The sequence below is a fragment of the Schistocerca nitens genome, chromosome 4 (genome assembly GCF_023898315.1).
Source record: "Schistocerca nitens isolate TAMUIC-IGC-003100 chromosome 4, iqSchNite1.1, whole genome shotgun sequence".
Lineage (NCBI taxonomy): Eukaryota > Metazoa > Arthropoda > Insecta > Orthoptera > Acrididae > Schistocerca > Schistocerca nitens.
In genome coordinates, this window is record NC_064617.1 from 917,487,724 (window position 1) to 917,507,657 (window position 19,934).

At 41.1% G+C, this 19,934-nt stretch overlaps 1 protein-coding gene across 1 annotated transcript in view; it reads left to right on the forward strand.

Annotated features, from left to right (window-relative positions):
- Positions 1 to 19,546, forward strand: part of LOC126253521 (uncharacterized) — a 234,646-nt gene extending 215,100 nt beyond the window's left edge. The window contains exons 20-21 of the mRNA XM_049954898.1: positions 1,181 to 1,373; positions 18,470 to 19,546. Of these exons, the coding sequence (XP_049810855.1) occupies positions 1,181 to 1,373; positions 18,470 to 18,589 (313 nt within the window). The 3' untranslated portion in view covers positions 18,590 to 19,546. The remainder of the gene's footprint in view (positions 1 to 1,180; positions 1,374 to 18,469) is intronic.
- Positions 19,547 to 19,934: the final 388 nt, after the last annotated feature.

Sequence of the window (19,934 nt, forward strand, 5' to 3'; positions counted from 1 at the left end):
AATGATCAGCATGCAGGTACATTTAAATAAAAATTATGTTAATATTCTGTAAACTGATACATTCCATGTCATTACAGCATACAGTGGAAAATGACATATGGTACATGTAACTAACACAACCAATAAGCACCCCAATAATCTCATTACCTAAACAAATAGCATAATACCACTGATAATTTAGTAAGTTGAGAATTACAGAATGTGGAATGTCTCTCAGTACATATGACCAAAGTACAGTGGAGACAGTAAGCAGTTAATAGGCAAATAAACAAGAATGAAAATATTGATCAGGTTTTTACTTTTTTCACCCCAGTCTCATTTATGTGCCTATTTTTCAACAGATGCCACAACTATATAGTGAGTTATACCTTTACTCCTGCCATTATTTAAATTCCGCCAAGTCGAATTGAATTGAATTTTTATTTGATCCTGTAAGATTACATTGTGTACAGTAAATGTACGTGTAATATAGGACATGTCAAAGTATTAACATTCATTATCACTTATTTTTCTGCACCTTTAACTTACATGTTTACATCATTGATAGTGAATAACAATAAATACGAATTTAATGGCATAAGTATTCTGCAACACTGTAAAACTCTTTTTTCAATGAGATAGTCTTTAAGTTTCTTTGGAAAGTCATTGTCAAGTACACTATCTTGCAGGTTTTTAGGCAGACTTCTTAGTAATCTGATACCAGAGTACAGGGGTCCTTTTTCTAGCATTGCCAGTCGGTGGGGTATGCTCCGTACTTCATTCTTCCTTCTTGTATTGTGGGTGTGTACACTAGCATTTGTAATCCAGTCCTCATTACCTTTTGTGATGTACATTATTGTTTTGTATATATACAACAATGAAAAAGTTAAGATACCTAACTTTTTGAAACAATTTCTGCATGTTTCAGAGGTCTTTCTTCTTAAAATGTCCTAATTGATTTTTTTTTTTTTTTTTTTTTTTTTTTGTGAACACTCGTTTTGTCTCTTGTTTGTTTGAGTTTCCCCACACAGTCACTCCATACTGTAAGTATGATTCAAAAAGTCCATGATACACTGTACACAGAAGATTCCCGTCTGAATACTGTGATAGTTTTCTGTTAGCGTATTCAATTCATCTTCTGTAATTTATGTTAGTATTTTGCATTTCGCAGTACAGTTTCACTGTGATTCTTTACTTCCAGCCCAATATCTGAGATGAATCTGATTGACGTGTACACGATAGATAGTTCCCAGGGACTGGAACGTGACATTGTTATCATTTCATGTACAAGGACTGATGGAGTTGGTTTCTTGACCAATACTGAACGTCTCAATGTTGCAGTGACAAGAGCACGCTATTCTTTAATAATATGTGGAAACTTCACGTCCCTGAAGGTAAGAACAAAGAATATTATAAAAAATAACTGTCCATTTAGTTGAGAGATAGTGTAATGGCCACATTGTGCCTCAGATTTGCAAATACTTAATTATGACCATTACATTATCTTTGACATTCCAGAGATACTTACACAAAGTAGTATTTTGTATGGGAACTACAACACAAAACTGGCTGGAGTCTGTCACCAGTTCCAAATAAGCTAGTCTTTGGATAAATTCACTTGACACTCCTTAAACTTTCATTCTGTTGCACAAATCCAGTTTTCTATTCAGTTGATCACAAACATGATTCTCTTTTGCTTCAGTGTTTACTACAGGATAAAGCATAATTGTAGTCAAAGAAGGCTCTGTTGACTGCACAGTGATTCATCCAAACATTCCCACACAGTCCTGCCTCCCGAATCCAGTACTGCAGTCTTATATCAAGAAAGTACCTAGAACCATTAATAGTTTACTTTGAGATTCATAAAAAAATGAATTAGAATATTTTCAACATAAAATGCAACAGCCTTATAATGGATTGTTTGAGGGGCTGTGCTCTGCTTGTCACTGCCGATACCATTCCCTCTGCACTAACATACCCAGTCCACATGGCCTCGCCGCCACTGAACACTACCTTTCTCAAAGCTCGACTAACTACCTTTCTCAAAGCCCAACTAACTTCAAACCTTCAACCTCCTTCCTGGTCACCATGACCATCTGTATCTTCACCGCAATTATTTTTACTCACTACAGACAAATCCATGCACAGCTATGGGCACCTGTATGCCACCTACGCTAACATGTTCATAAACCATGTAATGGAATTCTTCCCAGTCATCCTAAACCTCTCACCTGGTTCAGATTCAGTGATGACAACTGCATGATTTGGACTGAGGGTGATGACACCCTATCCCCATTCCTCCAGAACCTCAACACCTTCTCCTCCATTCCCTTCACCTGTCCTCCTCAGCACAACAAGCCAATTTTCTTAATGTCAACCTTCACCTCAAAGTTGGCTACATCAGGACTTCCACATCAAACCTATCAACCGGCAATGATAACTCCACTTTGGCAGCTGCCACCCATTCCACACCAAGAAATCCCTTCATTATACCCCAGCTTACAGTACCTTGTTTTATGCAAATCCAGAATTATGCAGTTTGTCTGTTTGTGTGCTGCACAGCACTGTCACCCATGCAGTGTTCCGCTTATGACAGGTTTGGACATGTTTTGTGTGGAACCATTTTATTCACAGAGTTGACTTGATTAATAGATTCTAACTATGTCATTGATACAAAGCAGAAGTGATTCATCTGCATCAAACAAGAAAAGAAATCATTGCCTTTGGGATGTAAATTTGATATTATCAAAGACTTCAATGATGCAAAAATTAAAATTTTTGAATTGGCAAAGAAGTTTGATCTACTGGAGTCATCTATATCTACATGGATACTCTGAAAATCACATTTCAGTGCCTGGCAGAGGGTTCATTGAACCACCTTCAGAATTCTCTATTATTCCAATCTCATATAGCGCACGGAAAGAACGAACACCTATATCTTTCCATACGAGTTATGATTTTCCTTATTTTATCATGGTGATCATTTCTCCCTATGTAGGTCAGTGTCAGTAAAATATTTTCGTATTCGGAGGAGAAAGTTTGTGATAGGAATTTTGTGAGAAGATTCCATCACAATGAAGAGGACGGACAAGCGTATTGGAGGCAGTCTCCTTAGTAGGTCTGTTACATTTTCTAAGTGCCCTACCAATAAAATGCAGTCTTTGGTTAGCCTTCCTCACAACATTTTCTGTGTGTTCCTTCCAATTTAAGTTGTTCATAATTGTAAATCCTAGGTATTTAGTTGAATTGACGGCCTTTAGATTTGACTGATATATCATGTAAGCGAAGTTTAACGGATTCCTTTTGCACTCATGTGGATGACCTCACACTTTTCGTTATTTAGGGTCAACTGCCAATTTTCACACCATTCAGATATCTTTTCTAAATTATTTTGCAATTTGTTTTGATCTTCTGATGACTTTATTAGTTGATAAAGGACAGCGTCATCTACAAAAAACCTAAGATGGCTGCTCAGATTGTCTCCCAGATCGTTTATATAGATAAGGAACAGCAAAGGGCCTATAACACTACCTTGGGTAATGCCAGAAATTACTTCCGTTTTACTCAATGACTTTCTGTCAGTTACTACAAACTGTGACCTCTCTGACAGGAAATCACAAATCCTGTCACGTAACTGAGACGATATTCGATAAGCATGCAATTTCACTACAAGCCGCTTCAGAAGGCTGTGTTTAGTAACTCTGCTTTGGTAGTACAGTTGTCGATAGTATTTCCATTGTTATCACCCAGAGAAGGCATTGATTGTTTCTTGCCGCTAACATACTGCAGCCTACACAGTCATAGAACTGTATGAGCCTCTAATTCAGATCCTCCACTTGTCTCTGTACCAGAGGTCTGCAGTCGGGCATGTCAACTGTTCTGCAAATGGTCAGCTCTGCTTTCATCTTGCCGGCCGCGGTGGTCTAGCGGTTCTGGCGCTGCAGTCCGGAACCGCGGGACTGCTACGGTCGCAGGTTCGAATCCTGCCTCGGGCATGGGTGTGTGTGATGTCCTTAGGTTAGTTAGGTTTAAGTAGTTCTAAGTTCTAGGGGACTTATGACCTAAGATGTTGAGTCCCATAGTGCTCAGAGCCATTTTTTTGCTTTCATCTTGCAAGCAAGTCTGGCAGCCATTACCACTTCTGTTAGCCGCTCCAAATCAGAGAGAATCTCTTCTGATCCAAAGTGACACACGTCATTGGTACAGACATGAGCAACCACCATGAGGGTTACGGGAACGTAGGATGTATTGTAGGGAAAGTTCCCACGTGTGCAATTCAGAAAAGCTGGTGATGATGGGAAGGATCCATATGGCACAGGCTGTGAAGCAGTCATTCAAAGGAGAAGTAATTGTGGTGTTCAGCAACAGCGTGGTCCACTCGTTTCTTGGCCACTGTTTGTCGGTGTCCATTCATGCCGAATAAAGTGTGTTATGAGCATAACATACAAACCTCTCTTTAAATACTGTTACTGTCGATCACAATAATCTGAAATAATTCCAACCATACCATGCTGACGGACAGCTTGTTGGTTATCATGTCTACATAGAATGCAGCACAATGGTTGCAGCTTAGCGTATAGACGACATGACTGGTATCGCAGGTAGCCCTGCCTTTGATGGGATAGGTGATGATAGTGACTGGATTGGAGTAGGTGGTGGTGGTGGTGGTGGTGGTGGGAGGATGTATGGGACAGGTCTTGCATCTAGTCTATTACAGGGGTATGAGCCATGAGGTAAGGGATTGGGAGCATGGGTTGTGTAAGGATGGACAAGTATATTATGTAGGTTCGGTGGACAGCGGAATACCACTGTGGGAGGGGTGGGAAGGATAGTGGGCAGGACATTTCTCATTTCAGGGCACGACGAGAGGTAATAGAAACCCTGGCGGAGAATGTGATTCCATTGCTCCAGTCCTGAATGGTACTGAGTTACGAGGGGAATGCTCCTCTGTGGCCGGACTGTGGGACTTTGGGAGGTGGTGGGAGACTGGAAAGATAAGGCATGGGAGATTTGTTTTTGTACTAGGTTGGGAGGATAATTATGGTCAGTGAAGCCTTCAGTGAGACCCTTGGCATATTTCGAGAGGGACTGCTTGTCACTGCAGATGCAACGACCTGGCTGGGTGGGCTGTACGGAAGGGACTTCTTGGTATGGAATGGGTGGCAGCTGTCGAAATGGAGGTATTGCTGGTGGTTAGTAGGTTTGATATGCACGGAGGTACTGGTGTACCCATTTTCTAGGTGGAGGCCAACATCTAGGAATGTGGCTTGTTGGGTTGAGTAGGACCTGGTGAAGCAAATGGGGAAGAAGTTGTTGAGGTTCTGGAGGAATGTGGATAGGGTGTCCTCACCTTCTATCCATATAGCAAAGATGTCATCAGTGAATCTGAACCAGGTGAGGTGTTTAGGATTCTCGGTGATTGTGAAGGATTCTTTTAGACGGCCCATGAGTAGGTTCGCATAGGATGGTGCCATGCAGGTGCTCATAGCCGTAACCCAGATTTGTTTGTATGTAATGCCTTCAAAGGAGAAGTAATTATGGGTGAGGGTATAGTTGGTCATGGCGACTAGGAAGGAGGTTGTTTGAAATCCATCAGGTGTTGGGAAAGGTAGTGTTCAATAGCGGTAAGGCCATGGACATTAAGAACGTTAGTGTACAAGAAGGTGGCATCAGTAGTGATGAGCAGGGCACCAAGTGGTAAACGGACAGGAACTGTGGAGAGTCTGTGGAGGAAATGGTTGGTATCTTTTATATAGGAGGGTAGGTTCCGGGTGATAGATTGAAGGTGTTGGTGTACGAGAGCAGAGATTCTCTCAGTGGGGGCACAGTAACCGGCCACAATGGGACATCCTGGATGGTTAGGTTTATGGTCTTTAGGAAGCATGTAGAAGGTAGGAGTGCGGGGAGTAGTAGGGGTGAGTAGAGAGATGGACTCTGGGGAGAGGTTCTGGGATGGGCCTAGGGATTTGAGTAGTGACTGGAGATCCTGGCAGATTACTGGAATGAGGTCAGATGGCGAGGTTTGTAGTTGGAAGTATCTGACAACTGGCAGAGTCTTTCCACCAGGTAATCCTTGTGGTTCAAAACAACATTGGTGGAGCCTTTGTCCGCAGGTAGGTTTATAATGTCAGGATCAGTTTTTAGATGGTGCACTGCGGATCTTTCTGTGTATATAAGGTTAGTCTGCATGTTGAGGGATTTGGGGAATGATGGTGAGGCAAGGTTTGAGGTTAAGTAATTCTGGAAAGTTAACACAGGGTGGTTTGGGGGCAATGGGGGTGGATCACGATTTGATGGAGGAGTGTACTGAGTTACGCTAGGTTCAGTATTGGTCTTTGGTTGAGTCTGATTGGTAGGGTTGGTAGCAAAAAAGTGTTTCCACTGTAGAGACCAGGAGAAGGAGAGAAGATCTTTAACAAGTCCTGCGTGATTGAATATGGGAGTGGGGCAGAAGGTGAGGCCTTTGGAAAGGACTGATATTTCTGTGGGGATAAGGCTTCTGGAGGAAAGATTCATGACTGTGTTGCGGGTCTGTTTAGATTCTGTGTTGTGGCGGGAGGAGTTTTGGAGGGTGGGGTAAGTGATGTAGTTCTATGAGACAAGGTTTGTTAGCTATGAGGGGATGTGGGGGAGGTTTGGAGGTTGTTGTAGAGGCGGTGGACAGTAACACTCCAAGGTGGGAGTAGGAAGTGAGCAGGATGGAGCAGGGCAAGAGTTTCAGTGTGTGTTATGGGTTCCAGGGATTTTGGATTGCAGAACAGGAGAATTTTGCGGATGGAGAGAAGGTCCTGCAAGAAGGTTTGGGCTTGGTTGATATGGTTTTGCAGGACTATGTTGGTGAGGGCTAAGGATTGGCAGAATTTGAACAGGTGAAGGTTATTGTGGAAGGCGGGGTGGCAGCCAGATATGGGTAATTTGATGGTAAGGCCATGAGGGGGATTCCATGAGACAAGCAACAATGCAGGAACAGTATGTGGGACTGGGATCTGGCTAGGAATAAGCAGACTTTTCTGTATACTCATCCATCCTTACACAACTCCTGCTCCCAATCCCTTACCTCATGGCTCATATCCCTGTAATAGACCCAGATGCAAGAACTGTCCCATACATCCTCCCACCACCACCTACTCCAATTCGGTCACTAACATCACCTATCCCATCAAGGCAGGGCTACCTGTGATACCAGTCATGTCGTCTATAAGCTAAGCTGCAACCATTGTGCTGCATTTATGTAGGCATGACAACCAACAAGCTGTGTGACCACATGAATGGCCACTGACAAACTGTGGCCAAGAAACAAGTGGACCACCCTGTTGCTGAACACACTGCCAGATAGACATGATATCCTTCATTTCAATGAACACTTCCCACCAACACCAGCTTTTCTGAATTGCACACATGGGACCTTTCCCTGCAATACATCCTACGTTCCTGTAACCCTCCTGGCCTCAACCTTCGTTCGTCACTGTCCTCAACCATCCAGCCCCTTCCCTGTTTCCATTCCAGCATTACACAGCCATCATTCCACCACCACACTCAGTCTTTTTATTTATCTCTTTTTCCGCTACTTCCCCCCCCCTCCCCCCCATCTCTCCCCTGCCCTCAGTCTAATCTGCAGCACTTCGCTGTCCACCACCCCCACCATCTATCCCTCCCCCTCCCCGCTCCAGCCTACACTTCTTACCCCCACCCAGACGCCACTCCCATCATGCACTGGTGCTGCTGCTTGCAGTGTGGTTTCAGTTGCCTGAAACTGCAGTCATGTGTGTGAGTTGTGTTTGTGCGCAAGAGCACGCGCGCGCTATCGTGTGTGTGTGTGTGTGTGTGTGTGTGTGTGTGTGTGTGTGTGTAGTGTTGACAAAGGCCATTGGACGAAAGCTTTAAGTGTGAAAATCTTTTTATTGTGCCTATCTGCTACTCAGCATTCTGCTATATGGTGAATAGCAACTTCCCTTCTCATAATATTGTATACTTTCCAAAGGATATTCCTGCACCCTGGAGTGTGTTCACGCGTGTTCCAGTAGGCAGGCTTTAGTAAATTCCTCATATGATGTGGCATTAGATGGATGCTCTACATCATTTCTTTCCATCCATTCAATAATAGAATCATTTCTCCATTTTGTAGATGGATTTCACAATACTGGAGTTATCATCATGTAATTTGGAGCCTGATTGAAAACAATCACAGATCTGTTTGATAATGTTTCAAGAACACTCGTAAACCCCTCTTTGTGGTGTCTGGATCCATTTCGGAATGGTAATCTGTACCCCGTTTCTGCCCAATAAAACATATCCAGCTTTTTGCACGGACCCATCTCCGTCCCCAATGTGGCATCTTATAATCCTTTTTGCCAGAACTGGATGGTGTTTGAATTCCTCCTTTCCAGCCATTCCGCTCCTGAATACTTCCTCTGTGATAATTTTCTGACACATAAGGCATCTTTTTTTTTTTCCTGCCAACCAAACTTTCTGCAATGACTTGCATTACACCAACTCTCATCAGTGTAGTAAATAGTCCATCCAGTGTTGCAAAAGTGTCATATTTCCCGCAATAACTCATTGTTTTTTTTCTGCTACTTGGTTATTTTCCAACAGCACAGGTTTTTTGTTCAACTTTTTATATCTAAAGCCCAATTTCCAAATAGGATGCCAAAGGGTTGTTTCACCCATATCAGGAAAATCTTCTACTCCAGTCTTTAACTTTTCCAACATGGCTGCCACTGATGGAAGCTGCTTTGCAACTTTGTAGTTGTGGATTTTTCATCTTATGACTCCCTTCGCAAACTCATCCATACAAATTTCTGTCAACTGCCAGAACTCATTTTCGGTCGTACAAAACATGAAGTTTCTCTATATTCATTGTACTTTCACTAATGCCGAGACATTCAGAAGTTTTCTTTACTGTCTGTGATATGGAACTGTTTGCACCCTGTTCTTTTTCGGTCTCGAAGCAAGCACGTACCCTGATCACCATAGACTTTTCACGGCTCTGTAAATGATGTGTGGTTTCACACAAGTACAAGGCAACTAATTACTTTACAAGCACTGTCTCACATGATTACACAACAACGACTGGGGTTACGATTGTTTTCTGTCTGTCAGGAAGCAGCTATGTAAGAACTGCAACAATGAACAATGAAATGGAAATGGTGTTCAGAGGTCCGGCAGAACTTGCATTTACTTTTCGTCTTGTTAGCATTCATCACTGTTAGGTATATTGCAGCAATCTATGGCCACAATTATTAGGACAAAACTAGTAATTGGAAAGCAATGACAATTTGTCTGGAAGTTGAATATGGCTGTATCTTTAAAATGTACAAAGGAAATTTTTCTCCTAGTTATGGTCTGACTTCGATGACTCTCCAAATTCAACACTCACCAAAAAATGGTCGAAAAAGCTTGCTTTGTCGTAAATATTACTGCATATGCAGCCTCCTTTTCAACTAAAATGTAATATCCATGCAACAAATAGAAGGGAAACATTTCCACAATTTTGGTAAGGTACAACACATCGATGTTCGTCATGCGATGTTATGATGAGCTCAAAGTCGTGGGTCGATCATTATGAAACAGCTAGTAGTCCTGTCCCCTTCTCTGCTTCTTTTATTTCCACTTCCCCCTCCCCCACCCCCCTGCAGCACAACCTCACAATGGTGCACCTAGCAGCCCTATCCTGTCCTCGCCATCTCACAGCTTGCTCTCACAGGCAGCTCTAGCAACTTCCCCCACTCCAACGCTGCTATCCCTTCCTCCATGACTCTTCCATACTCCTAATACCTACCCCAGCTAGATTGCTGCTCACCTCAGACACAATTGCAGTTGGGCCTTGCACCTGCAGACAGCAGTGGGCATGTGTGTGTGAATTGTGCATGTGTGAATGTGCATCTTCTTTCTACTTCTGATGAAGAGCTTAGACTGAATTTCTAGCATTCTGTTTCACTGTGCTTGTCTGTGATCCAACACTTCATCTATACGGTGAGTAGCTAGTGGTCTATCCTTTCCATACTTTTTTTTAAATAGCATAATTAATGCCCGATTTAACCAGTGGAATATGTAGGATGGAATAATGAGAATATTATTAAAAGCATAGATTTCTAGTCACCATGTAGTGGAGATGTTGAGTTGCAGACAGGCACAGCAAAAAGACTGCTAAACAAGTAAACTTTGGGCCACAATGCATTCTTCTGTATTAGACAACATATGCACACACCACACATTCATGCAAATGCAATTCACACACTCACATGACCACTGTCTCAGGCTGCCATACTTGCTTCAGCAGCAGGAGACAATAGTCGTGTGTGTGTGTTATATATATATATATATATATATATATATATATATATATATATATATTTGCATGAATGTGTGTGTACGTGTTGTCTAATTCAGAAGAAAGCCTTTTGGCTGAAAGCTTATATTTTTAGCAGTCTTTTTGTTGTGCTTGTCTGCTACTAAGTGTCTCCACTATATGGTGAAAAGCAAACTGTCCTATCCATAATATTATAATTAATACAAGATTTGTTTTTAATCAGATTTCAGGTGCAACATCATTCTCAGTTGGTTGATGTTTCATTATAATGTAGAGAAATTACTAACAACCATAAGTCATATTTGCTGTAGCTAGATATAAGGTCGGTCTGAGAGATTCTTTTACAATTATTTTACCATACTGAAGTTCTAATACACTTACATGCTCATCTTTACATGACTTTTACTATTCATAGAGACAGTTCTTGCATTTTTTATTTCCAGTGTGTGGTATTCATTAAATTATTCTGGTCAATAGTTTTAACTTTCTATGCCTTTATTGACTGTCAGTAGAGTTCAGTAAATATCCATCCACGAAATATGTATGCATTTTACAAGACGAGTTGATTTTTTCCTTTGTTCATGGTAATTTACATGTCTTGGGTGATGGTCAATAGATTTGGCAGCACTGAAAGCAGGGAGATTCCAGTGCAACAAAGTATAATTGTGTATCTGTCATCTCTGGTTGTTTACACTTAATTATTATTATTATTATTATTATTATTATTCAGTATTATTGGTATATAAGCAAAGTTATGCGTGCTAGTAATTACCGATGCCATTAGTATTCTGAAAGGGTCTTTTAATATGCATTAAAGGCTGTAGGTAAATAGTGGCTTCAGTGGTGACCACCATATTATGAACATAGTATCGGTTTTATGGACATAAAGTGCATACATGTAATCAAGTCATGAAGACAAGAATTTACAGTCAGTCACAAGACAGCAGGAAGGAGGAAAACAGTAAGATACAACCCACACCAATCGAAATTCCACCCACACTGATCTGCATTTTCAGCAGATCATACACACATTTGACGTTGCAAGTGGCCCCCTGTTTCCCTGCATTTTAGCCACAGAATTCAAAAACTTGGTTTGAACAAGTTGAAGCACTTTTTATATACACTCCTGGAAATGGAAAAAAGAACACATTGACACCGGTGTGTCAGACCCACCATACTTGCTCCGGACACTGCGAGAGGGCTGTACAAGCAATGATCACACGCACGGCACAGCGGACACACTAGGAACCGTGGTGTTGGCCGTCGAATGGCGCTAGCTGCGCAGCATTTGTGCACCGCCGCCGTCAGTGTCAGCCAGTTTGCCGTGGCATACGGAGCTCCATCGCAGTCTTTAACACTGGTAGCATGCCGCGACAGCGTGGACGTGAACCGTATGTGCAGTTGACGGACTTTGAGCGAGGGCGTATAGTGGGCATGCGGGAGGCCGGGTGTACGTACCGCCGAATTGCTCAACACGTGGGGCGTGAGGTCTCCACAGTACATCGATGTTGTCGCCAGTGGTCGGCGGAAGGTGCACGTGCCCGTCGACCTGGGACCGGACCGCAGCGACGCACGGATGCACGCCAAGACCGTAGGATCCTACGCAGTGCCGTAGGGGACCGCACCGCCACTTCCCAGCAAATTAGGGACACTGTTGCTCCTGGGGTATCGGCGAGGACCATTCGCAACCGTCTCCATGAAGCTGGGCTACGGTCCCGCACACCGTTAGGCCGTCTTCCGCTCACGCCCCAACATCGTGCAGCCCGCCTCCAGTGGTGTCGCGACAGGCGTGAATGGAGGGACGAATGGAGACGTGTCGTCTTCAGCAATGAGAGTCGCTTCTGCCTTGGTGCCAGTGATGGTCGTTTGCGTGTTTGGCGCCGTGCAGGTGAGCGCCACAATCAGGACTGCATACGACCGAGGCACACAGGGCCAACACCCGGCATCATGGTGTGGGGAGCGATCTCCTACACTGGCCGTACACCACTGGTGATCGTCGAGGGGACACTGAATAGTGCACGGTACATCCAAACCGTCATCGAACCCATCGTTCTACCATTCCTAGACCGGCAAGGAACTTGCTGTTCCAACAGGACAATGCACGTCCGCATGTATCCCGTGCCACCCAACGTGCTCTAGAAGGTGTAAGTCAACTACCCTGGCCAGCAAGATCTCCGGATCTGTCCCCCATTGAGCATGTTTGGGACTGGATGAAGCGTCGTCTCACGCGGTCTGCACGTCCAGCACGAACGCTGGTCCAACTGAGGCGCCAGGTGGAAATGGCATGGCAAGCCGTTCCACAGGACTACATCCAGCATCTCTACGATCGTCTCCATGGGAGAATAGCAGCCTGCATTGCTGCGAAAGGTGGATATACACTGTACTAGTGCCGACATTGTGCATGCTCTGTTGCCTGTGTCTATGTGCCTGTGGTTCTGTCAGTGTGATCATGTGATGTATCTGACCCCAGGAATGTGTCAATAAAGTTTCCCCTTCCTGGGACAATGAATTCACGGTGTTCTTATTTCAATTTCCAGGAGTGTATATATGGTGAAAGATATCATTGTCAGTCAACCAGCTTCCATTTATTGTGAATGCTTGAAGTCTGCATTATTGACAGGCAGTTTCCAGATCAGCACAAAAATGAATTCTCCAGTTATTATGAAGAGATAGGAGACAAAAAAACCTCACAATATCTGTGGCATTTGAGCAGTCATGCATCTGACACTTCGGTGCCAGACACATTGCTTCAGGCATTGTGGATAAGTTACTTACCCCTACCAGTGCAAATAATCATAAATTCATGGACAAAACTAGCAACGGATAACAGCAATAACAGCAGTATTTATGGCTCTACAAAGGAAGAGCTTTACAGATATCCAGGAAGAGTTGCAACAAATGAGAGACACAATACAAGAGTCATCAGACATCAGGAACCAGCAGTTTTCAGCAGATGACAAGATGCCACAATATAACAAGGAGCTTACTTCAGCTCTCCTAGAAGGAACAGCAGCCCTCATCCAGAACACCACCACTTTTGCTGGTACTACAATAGATTTGGTCAATAGGCACCATAGTGCTTATTCTCATGTGACTACCCAAACTCCAAGAGCAGGTGAAGATAGATGTGATCTGCTGCAGACCTTGTATACAGCATTGGTACAACAAACTGTTGCCATTTAGGTACATGTTTGGGAAAACCAGAGTGTCATTATCTCACATGTGGCTGCAGACAGACAAGATATTACAATATATTCTCTCAGAAATTTTCAAGTTGCAAATTCTTGATAGACATGGGCTTGGATGCTTTCCGCACTTCAGGTTTCATTATTAAAGGCACCCCAGGATCTCACATAACGAGAGGTACAAGAATCATCACTAAAAACGTTTTTATAAACTGTTTCAACAGTTCCCAACACTCACTAATGCCACACAGTGTAAAGAAATTTTTGAAACACAACATGAGTCATTTGATAAAGAATACTCCAGGTGCTCACCAGTATCTGCACGCCTGCCTAAACAACCACCATATTGCCTGGTAGTAGCTGAGCAGGAATTTGGCAAGCTACTACGAGATGGCTTAATTCAACCCTCTGACAGTCCTTGTCCCCAAAAAAGATAAAACATGGACACTCTATAGTGACTTAGGGCATTAAATGCAAGAGAGTGCGAAATAAGTACCCAGTGCTGAATTTTTGAGAGTAATGGATTATGCAAAAGCTCATATGCAGATTCCAGTAGCAGCAGAGGACATACACTAGACTCTGAACATGTCAGCATGCCTTTTGGGCTTACAAATGCAGCCTAATCGTGACGAAGTTTTTCTTGGGCTACATTTCTGTTTTGCTTACATTGACAATATATTAATTTTTTTCCCTGAACAGCAAGCAGACATGCACAGGAGTTACGACAGGTTTTCAAGTGCCTCAGTGACTATGGTGTAACCACCAATAAGAGGAAAGGTGTGCTAGGACAAAAACAAGTAGCTTTTTTGGAATATTAGGTTACAGCTTCAGGAATTTCGCTGTTACCAGGAAATTTGCAGATTATGCCGTGGGTGACACTTCCACCAGTGCATCAATAATTAGTACGATTATTGGGAGTAGTAAATATTTACCATTGAGAAATACCATGGACAACAGAACTACAAGAAATTCTCACAAACAGCGCTCACTGGCACCAGTGCCAAAGAGAAGCACATTTGGTCATCAGAAATGCAGCAGGCTTTCAAGGCAGTGAAAAAAAGTGTAGTCAATGCCAACACTTTTAGCACACCCTGTTCCCTTGATACTTTTAGCAGTTGTGGTAGATGCCTCAAACAGCAGTAGATGCAGTTTTTCAACAGTACAGTAACTTTTCTTGGCAACCCCTGACTGCCCACCAGAAAAAATGGAGTGCATATGACAAAGAGGTATTGGCAGTTTTTGGACGTAATCAGGCTTTTCTGGGTATAATGGAACTAAGGATTTGACTATAGCCCCTGATCATGAAACCCTAAGAACCATTTTGGAGCTGTACAGTGAAAGCAGTTCTCTGAAATAACACTAGCAAACAGACTTTATGGCACAATTCCTGACTAACATATGTCGTATGCCAGGTATAGAGAACTTTGCTACAGGTTGCCTTTCAGGTATAAATAGCATATCACAAAGCATTAATTTTAATGAGTTAGCGATAGCAAAAGGCCATAAAACACAGTTGCGAGGTTTTCTCTCAAGTGGGGAGACAGAACTCTAGTGCAAGTGCAGTTGCCTAATTCAGCTCCGAACATTTAGTGTGATGTCTCTCTATAGAAAGACACCTACTACAGGTGACCTACCACAGGCAAGCATTTTGTAGTATTCATGATCTGGCACATCTAGGTGTAAAAAACGTGGCTCATGTTGTGGTATTGTGTTTTGTGTGCTCAGGTATAAACAAAGACTGTAAAAGATGGGCCCAAGAATGTTTGCCCTGCCAAAGGAGTAACATGGGACATCACATCCAGCCACCTTTAGAGAAATTCCACTACCTGTTCACAGTTTACACTTTGGGCAGAACTCGTTCCTATCACTGATATTTCAGCCAAGACAATAGGAAATACATTTTTGAGCACACGGATAACATGTTTTGGTTACCCGTTATGTGTAACAACTGAAAGAGAGAGACAATTTGAGTCAGTTCTGTTGCAGCAGATAGCCTATTTGTGCAGAATGAATCACCATAAAACTACCAGCTAGGCACTGTTACCCACAAATCAGTGCATTGCTGGAAAAATGGCAGAGAACCCTTAAGGCAACTATAATATGCCACAAGGACAAATGGAGGACACAAGCTCTATCACTGGTTTTAGTGGGCTTAGCTACTGCTTACGAGTCTGACATTGACATATCTGTTGCTGAAATGCTATATATAAGGAATATGTGCGTTCCACCCAATTTCATTGCAGACATGACACCTACAACAATAGGGACTGAAACATTGCCATTGTTTATTGCTTGGTTACTGCAATAGATGTCTCAACTAGGCATACTTCCAAGAACCCGACATGGAACCCAACCAAATTCTGCCCACAAGGACTTAAAATAAGTATACCCAATACTCTGATTGGACATTATCACTACCATTTTAGCCACTGTATTCAGAGCCTTATGAGATATTAGGCAAAATAAGCTACAGTGGAAAACCCATACTGTTTTCAGTAGGGAGAATAGAGCTAGTATCTACACCTTCTAATGATTCCCAAGCTCCCAACAAGTGATAACGCAAGTACCAACTACTATGAAAGAATCAGTGCAAGCTTGCTTCCACCAGAACATCAACAAACAACCACATGAGAGCAAAAACTGCAAATGCAGACGCATGCAGAACATCATTTGCACTTTAAATATCCATATGTCCCAGGCATTCCACACTTTGTGTCCCCATATTTTACATGAATGAGAAACAATACTTTGCTGTCTGCGGTTATTTAGAGTTCAGTATCTTTTGCATCCTTAGAGATATTTTGGTTTTATTTAAGTGCCTGTAAATGCGCTTCTGATAAGCATGTCTGTTATGTCCCCTCCATTTTGTTTAGTGGTATGGATGTTCAGAGTAAATAGTTCCAATGCAGTGAAGTACAATTGTGTTTCTGACATTTCTGATTGTTTGCTCTGAGTTTCAATATAATATTGTGCATGGCTTTTTAGTGTGCATTAACTGCATTAGGTTAATAGTAGCTTCATACTCATTCTGGTATCTCAGACCTCAGGCGCTTAATTCGTGGTTTATAAACAGTGTCTTTTGGACTAATATGTATGTTGTTTTTGACTGCTTAATTCTGTTAGTTCTTAGTGCTTTCCATAACATCTTTCAGAGATTTCCTAAGTTTTCTAGTACATTTGATACTGACATATTTTTGATCCTCACAGTGAGCACCTGTTTGTGTTTAGTTGTCGAAGTCCTTTTGTAGTATTTCATAAAACTCTCTCTTCATAAAAATCTCTTATTACAACTGTCCTTCATGAACATCATTGCAGAAGTTACCAAGTACATTTTTTTTCCAGTTTGAGATTAGCTGGTAGGTTGTGTCCCCATGTTTTACATGATATATTTTTGGTTTTACTTCATTGCATGTAAATTTGTTTCTTATAAGCATATCTGTTGTGTGTCACCCCCCTCCCCATTTTGTTTAGTAGTATGGATGTTCATAGTAAATAGTTTCAGGTGGAAGATGTAGTCATTTTTGAGTTTCATAATTCTGTTGTCTATGAAACGATTATGGTATGTATAAATAATGTTTCATAGTCTATCTCTATGTACCATATGTTTATTTCCTTCTTTGATGTCATACACATTTCGGAATTAAAACTGTATTCTCCAGTGCTGCAAAACACCGTTCACCAACACTGCATTCTTCTTTCCAAGTGTGTCTATATCAGTTGTTTACCTTATGTTTAAAAATACAAGACAACTGTTACTTTTGCTAGAATAATGTACCAATAAAATTAAAGCAAAAGTATCTGGTAGTTGTGATTCTGAATATTGAATATCTGCTCACTGGTGGTGACAGTGAATATTCATTGGGTAATCAGAGGTAATATTATAAATTAAAAAATTGTGAGGCAGTTGCTGACTGGTACTTACCTTTATGAGACAAAACTTGTAGTATTGCTGATAGAAACACACAAAAGTAAAAGGGACACAATACCTAGCTTTTAAAACTAACAGTTTCTTCATTAGTGAGAGGAGAGGGAGGTTAATAGGGAAGGGCAGGTCACTCAAAGCCCCGGTAAAGAGGGACCCACCTATAATGAGGATGAAGAAGGAATTATTAGTTCTGAAAGCTAGGTGTTGTGTCACATTTACACATGTCTATCAATGGCGCTACACATTTCATCTTGTGAAGATAAGTAATAGCTTGTTTTCTTGGTTGAATATTCCTTTCATATACCATAATTATTATAAATTTCTTTTTTAGGCATGGTTTCACTTGGTGCATCAAATTCATGAAAGTAACAATATAGATTGTTACTTACCATATAGTGGAGATGTTGAGTAACAGATAGGCACAACAAAAAGACTGTCAAACAAGTAAGCTTTCAGCCATAATGGCCTTCATCAGAATTAGACAACAAGTGCGCGTGCTCTCTGACACACACACACACACACACACACACACACACACACACACACACACACTGAAACACAACTCTCACACACACAACCGTTCTGGCTGCCGACGCCAGGCTGAATGTGTGTGAAATGCTCTTTTTGGAATTTCCCACTCTCATTTATCAAAATAAAGATAAAATCGGCATTTGATTTCCAATTTCAATATATCTAACTGACTGAATGAAGCACTGGAAGAATACATTTTGACTACATTGTCATCCCGTCCCAAATAGTTAAATTTGTTATGAAGGAAATTTAGAAATATTAGCTGACTAATTCTATGATAACAAGAAAGAAATTCCCCCTGTTGTAATAGTCATTCTGCAAACAAATTATATCAACATTTTTTATTCCTCTTCCTAATGTTTTGTGGCCTTATGAATAGTTTTTAAAACTCATAAAATATCACTTGTTCCATGTATCAAGAGTATGGCAGTGGATTTTATATATCAAAGCAGTAGGAAGAGCTTTTAACTTTATAATAATGGTGTATAAATGTTTCAAAGTATTTTTAACAGTCATTGTTGAACTTTTTTTTTTCAGACTGATAACATGTGGAAATCGTTGATAACAAATGCTGTGGAGAGAAAATGCTTTAAAACAGTCTTACCCACAATGAGTGACACAGATATCTTAAGTTTAATTATGAGCACTCCTCACTGATGAACATACATCTCATCTGTGGTTTTAATCAACTTTCTTGCTGTATTTTTTATGTGTTGTTCCAAAGTAAGACATGGAGCTGCATTACTGTGCGGGAATATGACAAACTAATACTGTTTTAAACTGTTGAGTTCCTAATCTCACAAAATAAGTGAAGCAACTGCTGCAGTGTTGAGTTTGTTTTAACCATTGTTTCAGAACAATAATTGGACCTTGAAGTTTGCCGTATGTTTTAATATAAGAGCTATAATTTGGAAATTTGCTGGAAGTATTTCATCATTATGATTAACAATTTGTTTTTAATGTTTAACAATGAACACTACATTATTTTTATATCATTGTACATCAAGTTTTATTACCATTGAGTGCCATAAAAATATACTTCTCATAACTTTTGTGTCATATTAAATTTGTAAAACAAATTTTGTATGATAACCAGCAAGTTTCTTTACCTGATGTAAATATGATATACCTGTAGCCCACTTAAGAAGTGCACATCATGAAAGACTGAAAGCTTGTTATTATTATTATTATTATTATTATTTATTATTATTAATACTGTTATTTAGAGCTGCCCTACCACTATATGTACGTATATTATTTTTTATAAAGCTGAAGCCTTTGAGACACTGAGATTGATGTTCCTTGTTGTTAATACCATGTAACACAGAAAATTTCCTGACTTTCTGTGGAGTTGTACTTTCAAGCTCAGATATTGTAGCTTGCAATGTGCTGAATGATGTGTGAAAACTTCATCATCATTACCTTTTCATTTCTCCATTTGAAAAGTGTTACGTTTTTTGTTCTACTTTTGTACTATTGCTTGAACAGTTTATGTATAAAATTACATGTTCAAGGTTCTGATTCTGGCCATATCATAGGCCATTGTTGTACATACTACAACATTGTATATAATCATTTTTTATTTTTTGGAAGAATACATATATTTATTGGTAATGTGTGCTTCACTTACTTCAGAACCATATAACTGCCAAATGAAATGGTAAAAAAGGATACCTTTATCGACTCCAGTATCATACGCTGCAAATAATGTAACATCACAGCCAACGAATATGTGTGTATACTCCATAATTTCACAAATAACTGCAACGCCATAAAATTATTTATATTCTAATATCAAACAGCCTCACTAGAAATTCATCAACACAGTACAATTTTTCTCTGTGCCCCATCCTTTAATTCGTGACCTTATTAACAATTTTCTGATAAAATGCTTTCATCCTTGGATTACAGCAGTCTGTAAGTGGCCAGCTTCGTTGGATTATAACTGTCAAAGGGCATAGCTTGTGCATCATCGGGGCACAGGCTTCCTAAGCTGCTGATG